Below are 20,496 nucleotides of genomic sequence, written 5' to 3' on the forward strand. Positions count from 1 at the left end.
CAGCGGGCGGAAGTGGCCCAGAGCTCCCTGTGGTTCTCATGTCTAGAGCACGACCTTAGTTGGACTTGACCTATGGTAGGTTCACCCGAGTATGTTCTCTTTCTCAGGTACCCAGACTCATGGTATCGTGATATCACATCCAACAAGAAGTTCTTTTCCCTTGCTGCGACCTACAGAGGTGCCATTGTGGGAATGATAGTAGCTGAAATTAAAAACAGGACCAAAATACATAAAGAGGTACGTACGTGTATGCGGGGATGACTTGGCAATCACTGTCACTGGACGGCCCCAGGGGACTTGCGATGGAATCATGCCGCCTGCTCCACAGCTGTTGTCCAAGGAGCCTGTGGCCTGAGGAATCCAAGTGTCCAATGGCACTCATCCCCGGCTGGCGCTTTTCTGTGTGTGTGTGTGATTTCGTGGCACATGGGCCTTCAGTCATGCCCAGCAGCAGGCTTCATAACCACTGTCGTTCTGAAGCAGGAATGAGCACAGATGATGCATTGAGAATCTGCAGTTATAACGTGATATGAAAATATCCCTGATTTGTGTTGGCGGCGGTGTCATAGAAACCGCTAAGACTGCTTCAGCTTGTTGAAGGAAATGCTAGTTACAGTTAGAGGTCAGGGAAAGTACAGAGATAATTTTGTTTCCTCTGACTTCACAGAGCCCTTTAAGATCTAAGAACCCTTTGGGCATCCGTGGACCCACCTCAGTCCCGCTCCAGGCTAGCAAAGCCCACTCTGAATGTAAACAGTAAGGCCATGGCCACGTTGTTCCAAATGGTTGACTTTGGTCAAGATTCTGCATGATAATGTTGGTCATCCCAGCATCTGAGGTAATGTTTACCACCCAAGGATTTAGCCAAGGAGGGAAAAACCCACCAACAACTGGCAGATGCTTCAATTTGTTTGGCTTGAGGTTATTTCTTTAAAAGTTAGAGAAGGGGCCAGGCGCGGTGGCTCACGTCTGTAATCCTAGCACTTTGGGAGACCAAGGCAGGCGGATCACCTGAGGTCAGGAGTTCGAGACCAGCCTGGCCAACCTGGTGAAACCCCGTCTCTACTAAAAATACAAAAATTAGCTGGGTGTGGTGGCAGGCACCTGTGTAATCCCAGCTACTGGGGAGGCTGAGGCAGGGGAATCACTTGAACCCAGGAGGCAGAGGTCACAGTGAGCCGGGATCGCACCATTGCACTCCAGCCTGAGGGACAAGAGCAAGACTTCGTCTCAAAAAAAAAGAAAAGTTAGATAGGGGCTGTGCACGATGGCTCAGACCTATAACCCCAGCACTTTGGGAGGCCCAGGTGGGCAGATCACTTGAGGTCAGGAGTTCGAGACCAGCCTGGCCAACATGGTGAAACCTTGTCTCTACTAAAAGTAAAAATACAAATAAACCAGGCATGATGATGCACACCTTTAATCCCACCTACTCAGGAGGCCGAGGCACAAGCATCACTTGAACCCGGAGGTTGCAGTGAGCCGAGATTGCACCATTGCACTCTAGCCTTGGTGACAGAGTGAGACTCTGTCTCTAAATAAGTAAATAAAAGTGCAAGAAGGTATGTCTCTCCCTTTAAGGACCCGAATCCACTGGCATCTACCCTGTTTTGCCTATGGTCATGCTCTGTCTGGCACAGCTTTTTTCTCCTGCGTCACTTTTTCTGTCCTAACTTCCTCCTGAGCTTTTTTCTTTGATTTTTAAGAGCTAAGATGTAGCAGAATGCAAATGTCAACATTCTTTTCTCTCCCCCTGGCTTTTTTTTTTTTTTTTTTACTGAAACAGAGTCTCGCTGTCACCCAGGATGGAGTGCAGTGGTGCGATCCTGATCGCGGCTCACTGCAGCCTCCACCTCTCAAGTAGCTAGGATTTAGACGTGCGCCACCACACCCAGCTAATTTTTGTATTTTTAGTGGAGTTGCGGTTTCACCGTGTTGGCCATGCTGGTCTGGAACCCCTGGCCTCAAGTGGTCTGCCTGCCTCGGCCTCCCATAGTGCTAGGATTACAGGTGGGAGCCACCGTGCCCAGCCTGATCTCTCTTCTTGATGGGACACATGGTCCCCACCTTCCCTCCATGACTCATTCCCCTGAACCCCCTCCGCCTCCGGGTGGCTTTCCTGAGTGCCCCCTGGTGACTGTGCGCCTGCCCTCAGGTGGTGGCTGGGTCTCTTCCTCCCCTTGAATGTGTTTGTGTTACCTCAGGGCCGACATGGGGACCCTTTGACTCGTGTTCCTGGCTCTCAGTAGAGGGCCCTCTGGCCTGCACGCTGGCACTCATTCGGCTCGCCCCTTCCTCTCAGACTTAGTGAGTTCAAGGTCAGGGCAAAGTAGACCCTGTTAGGAGATGTCAGCTGGGGAATAGACACCCTTCCTGCAGGCCTGGAGTAACAAGAGTGATAAGGACGCCTTCCTCCCTGGACTGATATGTCCGGGTGAACTGTGGCTTGAAGAGGGCTGGGAGAACAGGGAGCCCAGACAGGCTGACCCCAGCCCAGCACGTGGGAGCAGAAAGGCCTTCTTGTTCTTTACAAGTTGGAAGATGTTAAGAGCCTCATGCTGATCGGATTCATGACTCCCACCCGGAATTCCATCTCTAGAACCAAGACATGGTGGGTGGCTTTACGTAGGTGTGGCGGCGTCCTCTCCCTGTGGGGGCAGCAGAGGGGGTTGGACGGCCGCCCGAGTTTCCCTCCTCCAAGACCACCTGGGGCAGCGTGCGATTCTCTAACGGAACCTCTAAAACTGCATTTGTCCGCTGTTCTGCATCCAAGCGTACCAGGTGACACGCGTGCATTCCCATGAGGCCGGTGTGGTGCTGTGGAGTTGCTCCCTTCGTGCCATAACTTTACCTTGTGCTGGCATCAGAGCCTCATTCCCGTCCTTGGCTAGGCCTCCTACACACCTCCAAGAGAAGCTTCTTTTGTGTGTGTTCTTACTTCAGCCATTTTTCACCAGAAGGGCATAAACGCTCTCATTTCCGTGGGGAATGGGGGTCCCTCTCCACTGCCTCTTGATTCTGCTCCTCCAGTCGGTGTTCCTCTGGCTGTCGTGGTGGGGAGTCGGTGCAGAGCCTGCCGGGGCTGGACTGTGCAGTGAGCTGTGTGCCAGGAGCGTGAGCCTGACTTTCTCTCTGACTCTTCCTCTAGGATGGAGATATTCTAGCGTCCAGCTTCTCTGTTGACACACAAGTCGCGTACATCCTGAGTCTGGGCGTCGTAAAAGAGTTCAGGAAGCACGGCATAGGTAAGGGCAGCCGGGCCTGTGGCTTGGCGCCCATCCCACCCCCTTGTCCCACCCCACCCCCATCCCATCTGCACCCAGTCTCTTCTCTGACCCCAACAACTCTGGCTCGTGAACATCCCTCAGTCTCATCTTCCATCCCCATCCCCGTGTGGCCAGACTTTCATCATCCCTCCCTTGCCAGCACAGCCACCACCTTCAGCCATCCTCTTTCCACATGCCCCCAGGCCTTTCTGCCACAACCTTGCTCAGCCCCTAGGATGGAGCTGAGGAAATAGGCACCTCTCACTCCTGCTGCCGCCACACGTACAACTCATGTGTATTCACTGCTCATGATTCAGAGTAGAAAGTGTGAACACGCACGAGGAAGCACCACTCACCATTTCTCCGATGTCCCATCCCGCTCGGCCACACGGCCAGTGAGCGGCAGAGTCTTAATTAATTTTAAACCCAGGCCCATCTAGTCCATGTTTTCCTGGGCTCACATTTACCCTGTATGTTGTCTGAAAGGGAGTCTCCTTGCAGGCCCAGCCCCTGGGAGGGCGCTACCAGGCCACCTCTGCAGTCCCTCCCAGCGGTCTGTAGCTACCAGGCTCCCTCTGACCATGAGATTTTAGGGACTTTGACAATGGTGGTGAAGGAAGGCTGGTCTCTGATACGGTGGACCGAGACATCTCTGAGAGACTCCTGCAAAGCCCCCGTCCTAGTCCAGTCATCCTTCCTTCCTAACTGCTCTGCCTGCATAACCTTTACCCCTTCTCCCCAAGGTTCCCTCTTACTTGAAAGTTTAAAGGATCACATATCAACCACCGCCCAGGACCACTGCAAAGCCATCTACCTTCATGTCCTCACCACCAACAACACAGCAATAAACTTCTACGAAAACAGAGACTTCAAGCAGCACCACTATCTCCCCTATTACTACTCCATCCGAGGGGTCCTCAAAGATGGCTTCACCTATGTCCTCTACATCAATGGTGGCCACCCTCCCTGGACAATTTTATATCCTTAACTTCTGGGGGAGAGGGACTGTGGCTTCCTGTCCGTAAGGTGGCAGAGCCAGTGAGGAAGTTGGAACGGTGGTCCCCCTCAGATGATGTTCAGGTGGCCAAGCTTATGGACGCTTCTCTCCCTGACCTGATCGTGTTGTGGGTAAATCTGACACACATTTGGGTAAATCCGACACACATTTGGGTAAATCCAGCTGCACATATTACCATGTTGCCCAGGCTGGTCTCGAACTCCTGAGCTCAAATGATCCGCCTGCCTCAGCCTCCCAGCGTGCTGGGATTTTAGGCATGAGCCCCCGCACCCAGCTGGAGAGCCTCCTGCTCCATTTGCACTGGGGATCAGCAGTGCGCAAAACAGACGGGATCTCCTGCCCTCTCAGAGCCTGTGCTAGCAGAGGGGAAACAAGTGCGGTGAGAAGAGATTTTTACTTTTTTTGAACACCTGGGTTCAAACCTTCCTTATGGGATGCATGACCCAAAGGTGTGCCCTTCCCCGCTTCCTTCTCCTTAACTCTCACTGGCCCCTCACGGGTCGGAGGGAAGCCAGGAAACTTTAATAGTCACAGAATGTGGCCCAAAACATGCTGTGCGTGTGTGTTTTCAAATTCAGGAGTCTAGAATTTATTCATTACATAGAATAATAAGCAGGAAAGAGAAGGGTGACCCCACACTCCACAGGCCTTCTAGCTTATGTGAAGACGGGCCCCTGCAGACATCTAGGGGTCAGCACTGTTGACCCCCTCCTTGTCGTAAGGACAGGACTCTGTCTCTCTTGCTGCCCCAAGGGTTGAGGATCTAGAGAGAACCAGAAGCACCTGCTCTTCTGCCAGGCCCCTTCCCCACCCGCTGTACATCCCTGGTTGTAGGGGTGTCCACATGCCCGTGGCCTCACTCAGAAGGCCCCCTCTGTCCCCAGACGCCACCCTTTGTTATTTTGCACAGCAGAGGCCACTTCATCTCATGAGCCTTTCCAGCTCTGCAGAGGCTTAGCGGGCTCTCTGCCTCCCGAGCGTGGCTTGCCGTCTGCACACAGTCCCGCAGGCCACTATGTGGGCCCCTGATGACTGTGCCCTGGTGAGCCCATATGGTCAGGGCAAGTCGGAATCTTCCTTAACAGAGCCCCACGGACTACATCCAGCACCTGGGCTCTGCACTAGCCAGCCTGAGCCCCTGCTCCATCCCACACAGAGTCTACCGCCAGGCCCATAGCCTGCTCTGCAGCTTCCTGCCATGGTCGAGCATCTCTTCCAAGAGTGGCATCGAGTACAGCCGGACCATGTGATGTTGGCTGGGCAGCTGCCGCCAGGCCCCACCCTTTGGCCCCCCGCAGAGCCCGCCTTTCTGTCCATCTGACCCCTGCTATCTTCTGCAAGGAGCTGCCAGCCATCTACTGGGCTCGTCGGCCTGCCCCAGCTGCAGGCCCGGTGCTACACGGGCTCGGGAACAGAACATCGTGGGCACGCGCAGAGCGTGCCCATCTGTGGCAGGTATGCCACAGCAGACAGGAGGGTATGGGAGCTTGGTGCCTCCAGCCACAAAAGCAGAAGGCCCTGGATGGGCACAGAGAACGGCAGAGCTGGAAGGGGCCGTGGGGACTGCAGAGTCCACCACCTTGTGCACCAGCACAGCCCAGAGGTTTGGTGACTCGTGGCAAGCTCACACAGCAGGCTCCATGGTCACTGGGCTGTGCAACCAACTTTGGATCCATCAGTGCCTTTATTTGTGTGGGGACTGAGAGGTGCCTGGTGGCTGCAGGGAGACACCATGGCCTGGAGAAGGGCTCATGCTCCTGGAGCACCCAGGCCCAGCTGTGTGGCCCATAGGCAGGGTGTGGGGTGGGCATAGTGTCTCCGCCGGGCCTTCACCCTGCCGTGCTCTTCTCTTCCCCACAGGCTCTTCAGCTCCCCTTCCTGCTTCTGGAAACCTTTGCCTCTGCTGCCGCCCTGGCCCTGCCTACCTGCGCATGCACCGTCCCCAGGGCTGACCCAGTGTGGCTGCATTCACTGGGAGGGGGCTGCCCTCACCGGGCCTCTCCCACCCTGCTGCCTGTTCCTGCAGCTCCTTCCTGCAAAGCCGGAGGGGACTTTCTGCTGCAAGGGAGGAACACAAGTATTATGGACACACTTGACCGTAAAGGCACAGGAGCCTCGGAACAAGGGGGCGCAATAAAGGGAATGCCCCATCCCCCTCCAGAACCAGCCCAAAGAAGCCTGAGGGGTGGGGAGTGGCCCCCAGTCCTCCATGAGGGGCTGATGAGGGGTGGGCAGCCTGGGGGAGGCTTTCCTCGAAAGCACAGAGCTCTGAGGCTCAGCCCCCCGGCACAGGTGGTCACACGCCTAGATGGTTCCTGTTCCTTGGCACCTTCCATGCAGTTCCCAGTGCCCTGGGGTCACACTGCCCATTGGACCGTGGCATGCTCCGTACAGCTGACCTGCTGAGGACAGGCACTGCCGAGACTTCTTGGGTCCTCCCCACCCTCCCTCATGCTGCCACGAGCTGCTGCTCCGAGGCCTGGCCACACGCAGACAGGAGGAAGCTGAGCTCGACATTGGGCCTCAAGGCTGCCATGTGTCTCGTAGGGCCTGGCCTTGTGGGCAGGGGGCAGTCCTGTGCCTTGTGGGCCCTCAGCCTCTGAGGGTGGAGAGGCTGTCAGTGCCGTGGGTGCATCACACACTTCTAGCATCCTCTCCACCTTGCATCCCCCAAATGCTGCTTGCTGCCTGCCCTACACTCCAATGCAGGGGTGGGGTGGGGGGCAGGGGGAGGGTCCCGCCCAGCATAGCTGCAATGTCACAAAGCCATGGCAGAGGGTCCTAGCAGTGCCACCCTGCCCCAGCCTGAGGAGGAGGGAGGGGGAGGAACAACGCTGGGCAGACGGGGCCTCGGGGACCTGTGTCCTTTCTCCTCAAGAGCTGCCCAGCCGGGGCTTTCAGGGTGCTGGGGCAGCCCCAGGTCCCCTCTTGACCTCAGCTGGGGCCAGGGGCCCTCAAAATGAAGGCAGGCCCCAGGCAGGAGCAGCATCCCCCTCCCTGACAGTGCTGGCCAGAGGGCCGCGCCATGCTGACTGCCTGAACCTCTGCTGACCTGACGGTGCTGGCGGGAGGGCCGCGCCATGCTGACTGCCTGAACCTCTGAGGCTGCCTGCCTGCCGGGCCCAGCTCAGTGCCCTCTCCACTGCAAATCAGCGGTGATCATGTGATTTCTATTTCTGCCCCACAGGGTAAGGGATGAGTCTTCTGGAAGCCTCTGCCATGGACATTTGTCCTCGGGCTCAGAGGCCTTACCCTGCCCCACGCCTGCCCCTAATCACTGCAATGTCCAGCCCAGTGTTGAACAGATTGTAGCGTTCTGTCTCATTATGAGCAAATAAATAGACTCACTGGAGTTGGTCACAGCCTGTTTCCCATACCCACCTGGCTGCACCTTGGGCCTCGCCCTGTAGCTGAAGTTGGCCTGGAGCTGCTTGTCACTTGGAAGGCCCCAGGATAGCTTCCAGATAAACAGGCCGATGGTTTTGTGTGATTAACTCTGCCAAAGAATGAGAACCTTTGGCCCGGCACGGTGGCTCTCGCCTGTAATTCCAGTACTTTGAGAGGCCGAAGCGAGTGGATCACGACGTCAGGAGATCGAGACCAGCCCGACCAACACGGTGAAACCTTGTCTCTGCTAAAATAACAAAAATTAGCCGGACGTGGTGGTGTGCACCTGTAGCCCCAGCTACTTGGGAACCTGAGGCAGGAGAATCGCTTGAACCCAGGAGGCGGAGGCTGCATTGAGCCGAGATGACGCCACTGCACTCCAGCCTGGTGGCAGAGCAAGACTGCTGAAAAAGAAAGAATTCGAACCTGGGGAAGAGGTTCTAAAGCGTGGTGGCTCACGCCTGTAATCCCAGAACTTTAGGAGGCCGAGGCAGGCGGATCATGAGGTCAGGAGATCGAGACCATCCTGGCTAACATGGTGAAACCCCGTCTCTACTAAAATTACAAAAAATTAGCCAGGCGTGGCAGTGGGTGCCTGTAGTCCCAGCTACTTGGGAGGCTGAGGCAGGAGGATGGCGTGAACCTGGGAGGCAGAGCTTATGGTGAGCCGAGATTGCGCCACTGCACTCCACCCTGGGCGACAGAGTGAGACACTGTCTGAAAAAAAAAGTTGAGAAGCACACTGGGTCATTTTTTCACTGGAAGGTCCCCAGCAGCTGCCCTGTCTGGGCATCTCCCTGGCTGTAGGCCTTGAGCTGGGGCCCAGTCCAGACAGGCGGCTCCAAGGGTGATTGGGTGCACCCTACTGTGGAGCCTGAGGTGGGTGCCTGCCCAGCACAGACCTGGTGCTTCTATCAGCCTCTCATGGAAACTGGCCACCCTCAGGGGATGTTGCTATTCCTGTTAGAGATGAGGAGAGCTGGCTTGGGGTCTGGGAGTTGCCCAGGCGCCATGCAGTTTGTGAGTGTTGGGCCCAGGCCTGGACCACGCTGAAGCCTGCGTGGCTGCTCTGTTATACACCCTTCCTGTGCTGTTGACCTCAGCCAGTGGCCGGGAGACATGCAACTTGCTGAGGGTCCTCCCAGGAGAGGGTCTGAGGCAGCTACTGAGGAGTAGCTGGTGCCCTGGGAGGCCAGGCAGCTGGGCATGGGGGACACATGTCCAAAGCCATGGGGTGAGTGAAACCAGATTAACCCGCTGAGCTTGCCTACAGGAGCGTCTGCTGGGGAAGCATAGTCTTGGTTACTCCAGCAAGGACAGTTTCACCTTTGCTGATGAGTCACCTTGCGGTTTAAGAGGGTAACTCTTGGGGGCCTTTGGTCAATCGTGTGACCAGTTAGTAACTTGCCCAGTTGGGGGAGCTGTGGCTCCTCAGGCCCTGCTTCAGTGAGTCCAGGCAGGACTGTCGCTGCTCCAGGCCTCTCACCATAGCCCCACCAGACCGCAGAGCTGGGATACAAATGCTCCTGCTCCACTGGGGGGCAGAAAGGGAGTGTGGGACGCAGGGAGAGATGGGACATTCACACGGGATGCACCCAGACATAGCACAACAGAGGCCAGCCCTGAACAGAGCCGGCTCTGCCCCAGTCCTGCTCAGGGGTGGAGCCTGAGGCAGCCCTGGGTCTCCCCGGTCCCTGCACGTACCACCCAAGGATCTCCTACAGGGTAGGGGTCCTTCATACTTCCAGGATGGAGACAGAGTCCTGGTCCTTCATTCCCAGCCCACCAGTGTTCAGGGACTCACAGGGTGAGGGGCGTGCCCAGGGATGGTCAATGTGTGTTTTCCTGAGCGTCTGCTTGCTCAGGCCAGGTGCTGCTTTCTCCACATGGACTCCCGCCCCAGCATACCATGACTGTGGGTTTTTTGCCTCTCAGCCTGTTGGAGTGCTTCTCCAAAAGGCTTTGGGAGGTTTTGCGGGAGGAACTGTCTAGAGGCCAATTTAGAGCCAGTTTTCTTTGGGGCCAGCATGTGGCTGCAGCAGATGTCTTTCTCAGGGGTAAAATCCTGGCTACTGCTGTCTGTGGCTAACAGACTGTCCTTTTTTTTTTTTTTTTTTTTTTTTTTAAGACGGAGTCTTGCTCTGTCGCCCAGGCTGGAGTGCAGTGGTGCGATCTCGGCTCACTGCAAGCTCTGCCTCCTGGGTTCACACCATTCTCCTGCCTCAGCTTCCCGAATAGCTGGGACTACAGGTGCCCACCAGCATGCCCGGCTAATTTTTTTTTTTTTTGTATTTTTAGTAGAGATGGGGTTTCACCGTGTTAGCCAGGATGATCTCGATCTCCTGACCTCATGATCCAACCACCTCGGCCTCCCAAAGTGCTGGGATTACAGGTGTGAGCCACCGCACCCACCTGAGTAACAGACTATATTAAAGTTTCACAGCCTAAGCAGGGGCCATTCTGTTTGCTTCCAATTCTAGCTGGGACAGGAGTCAGCAGGGACTCCATGTGGCATTAGCTAGGCAGGCTGGTGGGGCTGGAGGACCTGTGTGAAAGATGGCCCTACCCACAGGGCTGCCCTCAGTGAGCTCAGCAGTGGCCATGGGCTTGGCTCCTTCCTTCCATGGCTTCCTCAGGCTAGGCTGGTTTTGCACCATACCACAGTCCCAGGGTAGACTCTTTATGGGGCCACTGACCTCCTGGGAAGCTGCCAGGCTTCCTTACTGCCCAGAAGTGACACCCTGCCACTTTTGCCACATTCTACTGGTAAAGTAAGATCTGGAGCCTGTCCCAATTCAGGGGGAGGGGGCTACACAGGGGCCAAAACACCAAGACACATGGCTCATCGGGGTAGCAGAGGGGCCACTGACCACAGCCTGGGACCCTCCCACACACACACAATCTGGAGCCTGGGGAAAACGGTGCTTCTCTCTGAGCCTCCACTCTGTTCAGAAGTGAGTGGAGTCTAGGTGTGGTGGCAGAGGCCTGTAATCCCAGTACTTTGGGAGGCCAAGACAGGAGGGTCTCTTAAGCTCAGGAGTTCAATACCAGCCTGGGCAACATAGTGAGACCCTCATCTCTTTAAAAAAATAGAAAATTAGGCCGGGCGCGGTGGCTCAAGCCTGTAATCCCAGCACTTTGGGAGGCCGAGACGGGCGGATCACGAGGTCAGGAGATCGAGACCATCCTGGCTAACACAGTGAAACCCCGTCTCTACTAAAAATACAAGAAAAAATTAGCCGGGCGTGGTGGCAGGCGCCTGTAGTCCCAGCTACTCGGGAGGCTGAGGCAGGAGAATGGCGTAAACCCGGGAGGCGGAGCTTGCAGTGAGCCGAGATCGCGCCACTGCACTCCAGCCTGGGGCACAGAGCAAGACTCCATCTCAAAAAAAAAAAAAAAAAAAAAATAGAAAATTAGCTGGGCATGGTGTCCCACACCTGTGGTCCCAGCTACTCAGGAGGCTGAGATGGGAGGGTCACTTGGCGCGGGAGCTCAAGGCTGCAGTGAGCTATGATTGTTAAACATAGAGCCCAGTGTGGAGCCTCACCTATAATCCCAGCACTTCAGGAGGTGAAGGCGGGAGCATCACTTGAGGCTGGGAGTTGAAGACCAGCCTGGGCAATATAGTGAGACCCTTTCTCTACCAAAAAAAAGTTTTTAATTAGCTGGACATGGTGGCAAGTGCCTTTGGTTCTCGCTACTCAGGAGGCTGAGGCAGGAAGATCACGTGAGCCCCGGAGTTCAAGGGTGCAGTGAGCTAAGATCATGCTACTGCACTCCAGCCTGGGAGACAGTGAGAGCTTGTCTCAAAAAAAAAAAAAGGAAAAAAAGAGTGGATTAGGCCCCTAATGGTCTCCAGACTCCACGGACTTTGTATTGCTGGCCTCTGGACGGTCTCAGTTCTGCCCGGCATCCACAGCTGGTGGCTGGGGTAGGTGTCACTTGGTGTTCCCTCAGCAGCCTCCCTAATGGCCGTCTTTAAGTGGTCTCTTGGGTCCACCTGGCCTCTGCGTCTTCGGGGAGTGAGTGTTGTGGGAGAGAGAGAAGGCAGCTGCCCTTCCACCACCCCATGTGACTCATCAGTGGACCTCAGGCCAGCTGCATCCCACCCGCACCTGCCCCATCACAGCTGCTCCTGGGTGCAGCATCTAAACACCTGCTCTCCCAGAGCTCCCCCTCCTGGGGACCGCTACAGCCCTGGGTGTCCACTACACCAGGCCATCCTGCATACTTAGAACAACCCAAAAACCACCCAAGGACTGAAGTCTCCAGGATCTGCTTTCCCGGGGACACAAGAACTGTCCAGGGTGGGCCCAGGGTACAGGGGAAGGGAAGGAGCCTGACAGGCCTGGGCACATGACATGTGACCTGGCAGGAGCCCAGAGCATGCAACCTGGCAGGAGCCCAGTGGCGCTCAGCCCTAGCCTGACCCAGGCTATAGTCGCCAGAGGGGAAGGTCACTGAGGCAAACCCAGGTGCTCCCATCTTCTCCCCATAGGATGGAGGCCTGGTGGAACAGATCAAGTGTATTAGTCTGTTTTGACACTGCTACCTGAGACAGGGTCATTTATAAACAAAAGAGGTTTAATTGACTCAGTGTTACCACGTGGCTGGGAGGCCTCAGGAAATTTACAGTCACAGCGGAAGGCAAAGGGGAAGCAGGCACCTTCTTCACAAGGTGGCAGGACAGAGAGGCGGTGGTGGGGAGGAAGGGTGGAATTGTCAAACACATTTTATTGTTTGCTTATTTTTTATTTGAGATAGAGTCTCGCTCTGTCGCCCAGGCTGGAGTGCAGTGGCACGATCTTGGCTCACTGCAAGCTCCACCTCCCAGGTTCACGCCATTCTCCTGCCTCAGCCTCCTGAGTAGCTGGGACTACAGGCGCCCACCACCACGCCTGGCTAATTTTTTATATTTTTCGTAGAGATAGGGTTTCACCGTGTTAGCCAGGATGGTCTCAATCTCCTGACCTCGTGATCCACCCGCCTCGGCCTCCCAAAGTGCTGGGATTACAGGTGTGAGCCACCGCGCCTGGCCGACTGCCAAACACTTTTAAAGCATCAGATCTTGTGATAACTCACTATCATGAGAGCAGCAGGGCAGAATCCCCCACCCCACCCCATGATCCAGTCACCTCCCATGAGGTCCCTCCCTTAACACGTGGGGATTACAATTCGAGATGAAATTTGGGTGCGGACACAGCCTAACCTAAGCCTAAGACACAGCAGGCTTCTCACTCACAGTAACAGTGCTCCGCAGGGACACCGGACAATGTCTGGAGACACATGCTGTCACAGCTTAGAGGAGGGTGCTACAGGTACCAAGTGCGTGGTGGCCAGAGATGCTGCTGAACATCCTACATGCATAGGAGAGCCTCCATTCCAAAGAATGATCCAATCCCAAACATCAACAGAGTCGAGTGGAGACACCCCGGCACAGAGGAAGCCCACGCCTGGGTGTCCAGAGTCTGGTCCAGCTAGGAGGAAAAGGGCTGTGCTCATCCTGCCCAGAGGGACCTGGTAGCTGAGGTCCCGCAGAGCAGTGACCTCACCTGGTAGGGGGCAGGTAGGGCCTAGGTCCACATCCCTGCCTCGGCTGCTCTCCTCCCTGGTGCCCTCCGTGACCCGGCCCTGCCTTCCTTCATCCACTGTGCCCTCCACCCACAATGCCATGGCCTGCATTTAGGATCCTCCCGAGGTGGGAGGATCACTTGAGCTCAGGAGTTCGAGACCAGCCTGGGCAACATAGCAGGACCCCCCCCCAACTCTTAAAACAATAGAAAATTAGACCGGGCACAGTGGCTTACGCCTGTAATCCCAGCACTTTGCGAGGCCGAGGCGGGTGGATCACGAGGTCAGGAAATTGAGACCATCCTGGCTAACACGGTGAAAACTCGTCTCTACTAAAAAAATACAAAAAGATTAGCCGGGCATGGTGGCGGGCGCCTATAGTCCGAGCTACTGGGGAGGCTGAGGCAGGAGAATGGCATGAACCTGGGAGGTGGAGCTTGCAGTGAGCCGAGATTGCACCACTGCACTCTAGCCTGGGTGACAGAGCGAGACTCCGTCTCAAAAAAAAAATAAAAACAAAGCAAAAAAAAAATTAGCCGGGCATGGTGGCTCATGAGGTGGGCTGTTGAGCCCCTACCCACCCTGTGGAGCCAAGCTCAGCAGTGTCTCATCCAGGAAGCCCTCCCAGACTACCTCCTTGGTGTTCCCATAGGCCCTTGTCCCAGCTCACGTCTCTCATGCCCTGGCAACTAAGGGCAGGGGGCACAGCAGACCCATCCCTGGAGAGACACAGGACTGTTTTTCTCACCAAACTGGCCTGATGACAGACAGGCAGATGGACAAGAACGTGCAGGCCTTGGCTTTTATTGAGATCAGACCTGTGGGCTCCCCGGCCTCTCAGGTAGGAGGCAGGGGGCCTGATTCTCCACTCAGCCCAGCCTCCCAGGTACAAGTGGCTGACTGGAGTCTGAGCGGGCTGCAAGGGCATGGCCATGCTTCTATTGCTTCTGCCCCTCCCTCGGGACCTCCTCCTCCTCCCACTCCCCATCACATTCTCCCGAGGCCCAGGCCTGGGCGCTGGGCCACTGCCTGGGCCACCCCATGTGGCAGGGCCATTGCCGGGAGCTGAGCCCCTCCTGCTCGGGCTGCCTCCTAGGCCATCCGTCCCCTCCTGTCCCCAATACTGGCACTTGGGATCCCTATAGCCTCTCCAGGGCCCCGGAGCGGGTTCTCTTGCACAAGGGACACATGGCCTCTTCCCAGGCCCCCCAGGACCTCTTGGGCCTGAGTCCGAAGCCCTCAGAAGGACCAGGCTGGGGGAGGGCACCCTTGTCTGGGTCCATGCTGGAACTGGAAGCTGAGGAAAGAGGAGAGAGGAGTCACTCGAGGAACCCAAGGGGAGGCTGGCGGGGAGGCTGGCAGCCCACCCTGGGGTTCCCAGCATCCGATATTCTTGAAAACAGAAGGGAAGGGGGCAATGCTGCTTCCCTGACAGAATCCCCAGGGAAGGGAGGAGGTTGAGGGAAAAGAATGGTTCAAGCTGGAAGGACCCTCATCTAACCTGAATCCTCATTTTACAAGTGGGAAAACTGAGGCCTAGCAAAGGAGACAGCTTCCAAGGCCCCTCACCGAGTGTGGAGCTGGGGCAGTCACCCAGACCTCCCTCCCAGAGCCTCCCTTTTTCTCGCACTTCTTTGTCCCTGGTGGATTCTCCAGGCCCCACCCAGCTGTGCGTGACACAGGGATAGGGACAGATTCATCAAGATCTTGGCCTCCTGGGGCATAGCGCCACTGTGGAGGCTTGGGAGTGGAGAAGGGCCCATCTGAGGCCCTAGCCCAACCATCCCCTAGGGTCTTCCCCCCTTGCGCAGTCCTGCCTTGACAGAGCTCACCACTGCTTCCCAAGCTGTCCCTGGGCAATCGGGCTTCCAGAAGGGCTGAGCAGAGGCTGTTACCTGGGCCCAGAGTCCCCTGTGGCAGGTCCAGGGCCCAGGCTGTGCCCTCAGGCTGTGGCAGGCAGCCCCCAGCCATGAGCCGGCTCAGCCAGTGGCTCTCACACTGGCCAGCGGGTGGCGGGTGGCTCTCCAGGTAGAGGCCCAGGCCCCGGAGGTGGCGCAGCCGGAAGTTCTTGGGCTTGCTTCCCTGGGCACTGGGGCACTGCGGCTGCGGGGACCCCAGGCCCCCCTCGTAGATGTTGGGGGGTATGTCGGGGTGGCCGGGACGTCCTTGGGCCTGGCTCACTGCATCTGCAGAGGAGACAGCGGGAGGGTGGTGGTCAGCCCCCCACAGCAGCCATGAGGGGAGGGTACGGTCACATGCCTCTGAGACCAGCTCACATGATGGGCTGCACCCCCAGCCAGCCTGGCCTCAGTTTACCTGTGTGTCAAATAGGCTCAGTCCACTGCCTCCCCCTGCCCATGCCCAACACATGACTCCTCTTCCCACTACCAACCAACAGGGAGGCCTGGGAAGCCTAGGGCCTTGGTACTAAGAGTGCTTTCAGGACCTCAAATCCTTTCTACTACCCTGTTCTGCCCACTACCCTAGAAAGAGTATTCTGGTCCCTGCAGAGAAATTGCACAGTGGGTTTGAGAGAAAGTGACCAGCCCAGGGACTCATGGCCTGGCCCAGTGGCCATTCCCCTCTCCCAAGCATACATGTCCCTGAGGCCACCCCACGGCTTTGGGTCCAGGTGGGGACAGGAGTCCATCTCTCTTCCTGCCGATCCTCCCTGCAGCCCGGCACCTTCTCTTATGCGCAGCTCAGAAAATGCACAGACCAAGGCTTCCATGGAGGGCCAGTGTGGTGGGGAGGAGCGACCAGGACTTGGGTGCAGCAGGGCCCTGCTCTCCCCTGCCTAGGGTGTACATTGGCAGGTGTTCCCTGGCAACTGGTTCTTATGACATCACAGGGAAGACTCCCACCCTTCCTGGACCCCTAGTTTGGGAGAGGACAGTGCCCAAGGCAAGGGCAGGGTGAAAGGAAGGCATGGGAAGGGGCCAGAACCCCAGGGGAAGTCCCTGGTCCATCTGGCTAGGGTCAGGCCACATAAAACAGACTCAGCTCTGGCAAACTGGGAGTCCCTTTCTGAGGTGATCTCTTGGGACCAGCTTCCTCATCTGGGATGGGAAATGAGGGTTCAGGAGTACAGACCTAGGAAGACCTAGGTCGGTGTTTTGAAAATGCTGAAAAGGGGCTGGGCGCGGTGGCTCACGCCTGTGTTCCCAGCACTGTGGGAGGCCGAGGCAGGAAGATCAGTTGAGGTCAGGAGTTCGAGACCAGCCTGGCCAACATGGTGAAACCCCATCTCTACTAAAAATACAAAAATTAGCCAGGCGTGGTGGTGTGCACCTGTAATCCCAGCTACTCGGGAGGCGGAAGTGGGACAATCACTTGAACCCAGAAGTTGCAGTGAACCGAGATCGTGCCACTGCACTCCAGCCTGGGCAATAGAGCTAGACTACGTCAGAAAGAAAGAAAAGAGAGAAATAAAGAGAGAAAGAGGGGGAGGGAGGGAGGGAGGGAAGGTTGTTCCGGAGGGAAGGTTGTTCTGGGTGACTGAGCAATTAACTTTTCTAACTGTTCATTTTCCAGTTAATCAGTTACATATATTGTGTGGACCACATCAAGTGTAAGGATGTGGAGGAACTGGAACTCCCATATACTGCTGGTGGGAGTGTAAAATGGTGCAACAACTCTGGAAGACAGTTTGGCAGTTTCTTAAAAAGTTAAACATTCAGGCTGGGCAAGGTGGCTCACGCCTGTAATCCCAGTATTTTGGGAGGCCGAGGTGGGCGGCTTACAAGGTCAGGAGATCACAACCATCTTGGCTAACACGGTGAAACCCCGTCTCTACTAAAAGTACAAAAAATTAGCCAGGCGTGGCGGCGGGCGGCTGTAGTCCCGGGAGGCTGAGGCAGGAGAATGGCGTGAACCAGGGAGGTGGAGCTTGCAGTGACCCGAGATCGCGCCAGTGCACTCCAGCCCACACAGCGAGACTCCGTCTCAAACAAACAAACAAAACATTCATCTTCCCTGACCTGGCTGAGTAGGAGGCGCCATCTTGGGAGCTGACATCCACCGCAACAAGGACCTAAAGGTTTGGCGCAAGGAGCCCAAGAGCCAGGATATCTACCTGAGGCTGCTGGTCAAGCTGTGCAGGTTACTGGCCAGACGAACTACCTCCACATTCAACCAGGTTGTGCTGAAGAGGTTGTTTATGAGTCGCACCAACGGGCCACCTCTGTCCCTTTCTCGGATGATCCAGAAGATGAAGCTTCCTGGATGGGAGACAAAACGGCCGTGGTTGTGGGGACGCTAACGGATGATGCGCGGGTTCAGGAGGTGCCCAAACTGAGGGTGTGTGCACTGCCCGTGACCAGCCGGCCCGCAGCGGCATCCTCAGGGTGGGGGGCAAGATCCTGACTTTCTACCAGCTGGGCCTGGACTTCCCCAAGGGCGGCGGCACAGTCCTGCTCTCCTCGCAGGGGCCGACAGGTGTAGCGGCATTTCGGCAAGGCCCTGGGAACCCCGCACAGCCATACCAAACCCTATTTCCGCTCCAGGGACCGGAAGTTCGAGAGCCCCAGAGGCCGACGGGCCAGCAAGAGGCTACGAAAACGAACCCTCTTATTAAAAAGATTTTGGATGCTGACCAAAAAAAAAAAAAAAAAAAGTTAAACATTCAGTTTTCTCTAGTCACAGACAACCTGACTGATTTTTTTTTTTTTTTTTTTTTTTTTTTTTGAGACGGAGTCTCGCTGTGTCACCCAGGCTGGAGTGCAGTGGCGCGATCTCGGCTCACTGCAAGCTCCGCCTCCCGGGTTTACGCCATTCTCCTGCCTCAGCCTCCGAGTAGCTGGGACTACAGGCGCCCGCCACCACGCCCGGCTAGTTTTTTGTATTTTTAGTAGAGACAGGGTTTCACCATGTTAGCCAGGATGGTCTTGATCTCCTGACCTCGTGATCCACCCGCCTCGGCCTCCCAAAGTGCTGGGATTACAGGCTTGAGCCACCGCGCCCGGCCGATTTTTTTTTTTTTTTAAGACGGAGTCTCGCTTTGGTGCCCAGGCTGGACTGCAGTGGCGCGATCTCGGTTCACTGCAACCTCAGTCTCCCAAGTTCAAGTGCTTCTTCTGCCTCCGCCTCCCGAGTAGGTGGGATTACAGGCACCCACCACCATGCCCAGCTAATCTTTGCATTTTTAGTAGAGACGGCCTTTCACCATGTTGGCCCGGCTGGTCTCAAACTCCTGACCTCAGGTGATCCTCCCACCTCGGCCTACCAAAGTGCTGGGATTACAGGCGTGACCCACCGCACCCAGCAACCTAATCTTGTATATAGGAAATATTAAATAATTCACACTTGAAAAAAAAATCCTAAACCTAGTAGAGCTTTTTCAGAGCTAATGAAGTTCAGAAAAATCTCAAGTCATAAAATCACCACACAAAAATTAATTGTATTTCTAGATACTAGCAAAGAATAAAAAGAATAAAATAGGAATACATTTAACCAAGGAGGTATAAGACAACTCTGAATACTATAAAACATTGCTGAGGCCGGGCGCGGTGGCTCAAGCCTGTAATCCCAGCACTTTGGGAGGCCGAGACGGGCGGATCACGAGGTCAGGAGATCGAGACCACCCTGGCTAACACGGTGAAACCCAGTCTCTACTAAAAAATACAAAAAACTAGCCGGGCGTGGTGGCGGCGCCTGTAGTCCCAGCTACTCGGGAGGCTGAGGCAGGAGAATGGCGTAAACCCGGGAGGCGGAGCTTGCAGTGAGCTGAGATCCGGCAACTGCACTCCAGCCTGGGTGACAGAGCCAGACTCCGTCTCAAAAAAAAAAAAAAAAAAAAAAAAAAAACATTGCTGAGAGAATCTAAAGACTTAAATAAATTGGAAAACATCCCATGTTCATGGACTGAAGACTTAATATTGTTGAGATAGCAATACTCCCCAAAGTGCTCAGTACAATTCTTATCAAAATCAAAATGACCTTCATGTAGTGTATTAGGTTTCTCCAGAGAAATATAATCAGCAGGATGTATATAGATATTTATAGATAAAATATTTATTAGGGGATAAATAAATCTCTTCATATAAGATACTTTTTTTTGAGACAGGGCCTTGCTCCATTGCCCAGGCTGAAGTACAGTGATATGATCATGGCTCACTGCAGCCTCAACTTACCAGGCTCAGGCAATCCTCCCACCTTAGCCTCCCAAGTAGCTGGGACTATAGGTGTGCGCCACCAGGCCTGGCTAATTTTTAAATTTATTTTTATTTTTCAATTTTTAATTTTTTACTTTTAGTGATGGAGATCTCACCATGTTGCCCAGAGCCAGTCTTGAACTCCTGGGCTCAAGTGATCCTCCTGCCTCCATCTCCCAAAGTGCTGGGATGATAGGCGTGAGCCACCATGCCTGACCAAGAGAAGATTCATTAGGGATATTGGCTTATGTGATTATCGGGGACAAAAAGTCCCACAATATGCTGCCTGCAAGCTGGAGAACCAGGAAAACTGGTGCTGTAATTAAGTCTGAGTTCAAAAGCATGAGAATCTGTGTAGGGCTGGGGGTGAGGGCTGGTGTAAGTCCTGGTGTCCAAAAGTCCAAGAACCAGGAGCTCCAATGTCCAAGGGCAGGAGAAGAAGGATGTCCCAGTTCATGAAGACAGCGTGAATTCACCCCTCCTCTGCATTTTTGTCGTAATTGGGTGCCCAGCAGATTGGATGATGCCCACCACATCGGTGAGGGCAATCTTCTTTACTCAGTCTACCAATTCAAATGCTAATCTCTTCTAGAAACGCTTACACAGGCACACCCAAAAATAAGGTTTTACCAGGCATCCCAGTCAAGTTGATACACAAAATTAATGATCACAAGCAGAAAGGGAAAAGCTAATCCTAAAATTCATGTGAAATTACAAGGGAGCCCAAATAACCACAACAATCTTGGAAAAGCAGATCTTCAGAAACTAGAAACACGGCTGGGCATGGTGGCTCACACCTGTAATCCCAGCACTTTGGGACGCTGAGGTGGTCAGATCACCTGAGGTCAAGAGTTTGTGACCAGCCTGGCCAACGTAGTGAAGCCCTGTCTCTACTAAAAATACAAAAAATTAGCTGGGCGTGGTGGCGGGCACCTGTAATCCCAGCTACTTGGGAGGCTGAAGCAGGAGAATCGATTGAACCCGGGAGGCAGAGGTTGCAATGAGTCGAGATTGTGCCAGTGCACTCCAGCCTGGGTGACAGAGCAAGACTCCAAAATAGGGCCGGGCGCGGTGGCTCAAGCCTGTAATCCCAGCACTTTGG

General features: G+C 55.2%; 2 protein-coding genes and 1 pseudogene across 6 annotated transcripts in view; 2 read left to right on the top strand and 1 right to left on the bottom strand.

The window, feature by feature from the left end:
- NAA60 (N-alpha-acetyltransferase 60, NatF catalytic subunit) overlaps positions 1-7,636 on the top strand; it is a 40,657-nt gene extending 33,021 nt beyond the window's left edge. For all 5 annotated transcript variants that reach the window (XM_073015123.1, XM_073015124.1, XM_073015122.1 and 2 more), the window contains 5 exons: positions 108-237; positions 3,149-3,245; positions 4,010-4,244; positions 5,378-5,739; positions 6,145-7,636. In XM_073015123.1, coding sequence (XP_072871224.1) covers positions 108-237; positions 3,149-3,245; positions 4,010-4,244; positions 5,378-5,534 — 619 coding nt within the window. In that variant the 3' untranslated portion in view covers positions 5,535-5,739; positions 6,145-7,636. The remainder of the gene's footprint in view (positions 1-107; positions 238-3,148; positions 3,246-4,009; positions 4,245-5,377; positions 5,740-6,144) is intronic.
- Positions 7,637-11,650: 4,014 nt separating this feature from the next.
- Positions 11,651-15,973, bottom strand: C5H16orf90 (chromosome 5 C16orf90 homolog). Its single transcript, XM_073015698.1, has 3 exons — positions 15,928-15,973; positions 15,075-15,548; positions 11,651-14,539 (listed from the first exon to the last, which is right to left on the bottom strand). Exons 1-3 carry the CDS (start codon positions 15,971-15,973, stop codon positions 14,382-14,384), a joined length of 678 nt encoding a protein of 225 aa, XP_072871799.1. The 3' UTR covers positions 11,651-14,381.
- Positions 15,974-17,230: 1,257 nt separating this feature from the next.
- Positions 17,231-17,907, top strand: LOC103231746 (large ribosomal subunit protein eL18 pseudogene; annotated as a pseudogene).
- Positions 17,908-20,496: the final 2,589 nt, after the last annotated feature.

Source organism: Chlorocebus sabaeus, chromosome 5 (assembly GCF_047675955.1).
Source record: "Chlorocebus sabaeus isolate Y175 chromosome 5, mChlSab1.0.hap1, whole genome shotgun sequence".
Taxonomy (NCBI): domain Eukaryota; kingdom Metazoa; phylum Chordata; class Mammalia; order Primates; family Cercopithecidae; genus Chlorocebus; species Chlorocebus sabaeus.